The sequence below is a fragment of the Cyprinodon variegatus genome, unplaced genomic scaffold (genome assembly GCF_000732505.1).
Source record: "Cyprinodon variegatus isolate N-32 unplaced genomic scaffold, C_variegatus-1.0 Scaffold1384, whole genome shotgun sequence".
Classification (NCBI taxonomy): domain Eukaryota; kingdom Metazoa; phylum Chordata; class Actinopteri; order Cyprinodontiformes; family Cyprinodontidae; genus Cyprinodon; species Cyprinodon variegatus.
The window spans coordinates 163,042-166,160 of NW_015151837.1; the positions used below are offsets into that span (position 1 = coordinate 163,042).

At 40.7% G+C, this 3,119-nt stretch overlaps 1 protein-coding gene across 1 annotated transcript in view; it reads right to left on the reverse strand.

Moving 5' to 3' along the window:
- The window catches only part of LOC107103153 (t-SNARE domain-containing protein 1-like), a 27,341-nt gene extending 25,076 nt beyond the window's left edge, over window positions 1-2,265 (reverse strand). The window contains exons 1-2 of the mRNA XM_015402699.1: window positions 2,235-2,265; window positions 1,405-1,482 (exon numbers count right to left, since the gene is read on the reverse strand). Of these exons, the coding sequence (XP_015258185.1) occupies window positions 1,405-1,482; window positions 2,235-2,265 (109 nt within the window). The remainder of the gene's footprint in view (window positions 1-1,404; window positions 1,483-2,234) is intronic.
- Between the last annotated feature and the right edge of the window lie 854 nt (window positions 2,266-3,119).

Genomic DNA, 3,119 nt, shown 5'->3' on the forward strand with positions numbered 1-3,119 from the left:
ACGACCTTGCCTAATCAGCCAGGCCAACAATTCCATCTAACAACCCCCCTTTCAGAGACATAGACAGGTATGGGGCATTGCAGGCTAACAAAGAAGCCAAACGACCCCCATTCCAAAGGGGGGGACCCGTTCATCCGTTTCTATTTGCATGTTTTCTAAACTAAAACCAGGCTTTGTTGGGCTGCTGGATAAAACCTGGAACTAAACGCTATTTCTGACATTTTGGAATGAAAAATCTTCCTGGATGGAAGAGAAACGTCTTCAAACTGGGAAACAAAGTCCAGTGGATTGTTTAAAACTCTTTTTGGAACTCTTATCAATATTCAGATGACCCAGTGGAGGCCTTGCGTCAAAACAAAGCTCCCCTGGCCCTGGAGAACGATGCCTGGGTCACTAATCATCCCACTAGGAATCCAACACCAACACCCAGCTGCAGCTTGCTCTGGGTATGGAAGGATTTTTTTAGGAAAAGTGAGAAAATGTTTTCCTTTGATTTAATCCTGTTTTTAAGAAAAAAAAATGTAATCTGGATAGAAATATATCTAGAATATATCCTGTTATAAAAGTATTACACTGCACATTTTGAAGGTTTCTGCATATTTCGCACCTGATGTGCGCTCAGCGCCTCCACAGCGGCGGCTAGAGTTAAAACATCAGCTGGACGCAGAGAGTCAACCAATCAGAGAAGCTGATCCTGGGGCTGTTTGGGAGACAGACGCCACATGCAAGCTGTGGTCTGTGCTGCAGAGCTGTCTGCATCTAAAGTTCACCACAGTTAAACTCCACTGCTTATAAAGAGATAAGAGAAGGTTTTTTTTATTGGGCTCTAAACATTATTATGATTTATCATTGTTATTATTAATCTACTGCAATATTATTTTATTGAACTATGGTGAAAAACTTTTAATCAAGACCTACTTAGCTAAAAAAGTTAAACCCTGCTGATTAAAAATATTTGATTTCATGTTCCTGTTGTTTTAGTTTTTAGCACAAACCTAAAAAATGATTTATATATAAATAAATATTATAACAGAGCATCCCGAAGCCCCGAGCTTTCAGCATCCGGGGGTTCTGGCAGCAATGGACGCCTTTCTGACACTTAAAATGCATTTAGTGAGAATACAGCACAACCTTAGCTTAAATAAAACACAATGATTCACAAAGAAAGCGTTCCTTCAGAATAAAAGTCTGATTTTAAAGCAAACTGAATGACTTGTTTTACCTGAGATTTTTTTTTTAATATAAAGAAATGCTCCCAGCTACATAAATCCCTGGTCACAGAACAAAAGATGGTTTGGAGTTTTGTTTGGTGGGTTAATCGATAAAAAGAACAGAAAAAATGAAAATCAAATAGAGTAAATCAGAGAGAGATGAATTTAATCCAAAGAAAGACTCTAAGTTTACCGTTGGTGTTGATCTGGAAGATACTGGAGGAGGCTTCCTGAAACACGTCCTGTAGCTCTGAGGGGCTGACCTGCGTGGCTGTGGAGAAAAAGCAGAGAGGAACATCAGCAGTCAGGTTTAGAGCCGTCTGCTCGCTCCTTCATGGGACCAAACTCACCGCTGATTAATGAGACGAGGAAGATTTCTGTACAACATCAATTATTCACCGATTTCACACTTTATTATGTGAGGAAAAGGAACAGAGCAGCAGCCTTACAATGATGACAACAACAAAAAAATGTGCTCAGAGTTCAGGAGACGGAATCCCAGCAAACATTTTAGAGATCTTGAGTTTTCACCTTCATCATATCAAAAACAATCATGGTTACCATGGTGATCCTTATTGGTCTTATGTATAAGCTAGGCTAATGCTAACATCTGACATTTATTTTTATCTTCTTTCTGTCTGTGTTTGTGTTGGAAAAGCAGAGTTTGGTCATGTGACAGAGATGCTGATGCAGCCCAGGATCGTGTTAGGTTAGGATAGGTTAGTGCTCTACTCACTAAATATAGATATAATATTTAATAGATGCTGGTTATTAACCTTAACAGATATCAGATATGGATCCATATGATCATATTGGTGCCTCCATAGCAGACAGATCCAACAGCGATCCAGTTCTTAATGTTTTATAATCGTCAAAAAACAAAACATAGAGACACGAAGCTGGGCTGTTTAACTTGTTAAATATTTTAGAATCTTTATGTGAAAAAGCAAAAAAAAACACTGTGGAGATGAATACTGTGCCGGTTAACTTGTTAAATGATGAGGTCTGCATTACTCTGCATACAGAAGTTTCCTCCTGTTCTTTTAGGCGACATTGTTGGTAAATTATTGCTTTATAGATAATCTGAAGAACATTAAATATTGAACTGGACCAGCAGCTCTAACGCAGCGTCTCATTGCACTAAAAGCCTGATTCACAGTTGGCTGTGGTGATTGTTTTAGAGGTGGAAGAGTTCTTCTGCCCATCAGAATCAAACCACAGCAACACCATGATGTTTAGTTTGGATTAGTTTATACTTTTTGTAGGTTTTCTTCTGCGGATGAACATGATTAATTGTCATTCTACCAAAGAGTCGACCTAAAGTCAACAGGAGGCTGATGGCCGTGATACAGGTTCATTCTCTCACTCATAAGCAGAAATGTTCTAGTTGTTTAAGAGTTCTGTGTTCAGACAAACACGTCACCAAGTGCTTCTCAAGTTAACGACGGTTAAATGCAACGAAAGGCCAAAAGTAGCTGACATCTAATGAGGCAAGAGAGCTACGATGGGCTGAACAGGGTCAGCATGATGGTGGAGTTGGTCCCAGTGGTCCCAGTGGTTCAGGAGGTTGGCTGTGCTGCTTGTTCAGAGCAAAGTGGGGTTTGAGGTTCTGGGAGATCAGGCAGACTGCAGAGGTCAGGAGAGTGGAGACTTTTTCTGGATGTCGAGAGTTTAGGGAACCCAAACATTAACCTTCATCTCCCTAATGGGATCCAAAAGGGAAACGGTACATGGCCTATGTGAGCCCGAAGAATCAAGCAACACCTGAGGCTGGCAGGTAAGACGTTAGAGAGCGGGCAGTGGACCAGAGACTAGATGAAAGACTGGACCAGAGACTGGACCAAAGACTGGACCAAAGACTGGACCAAAGATTGGACCAAAGACTGGACCAAAGACTGGACCAAAGAT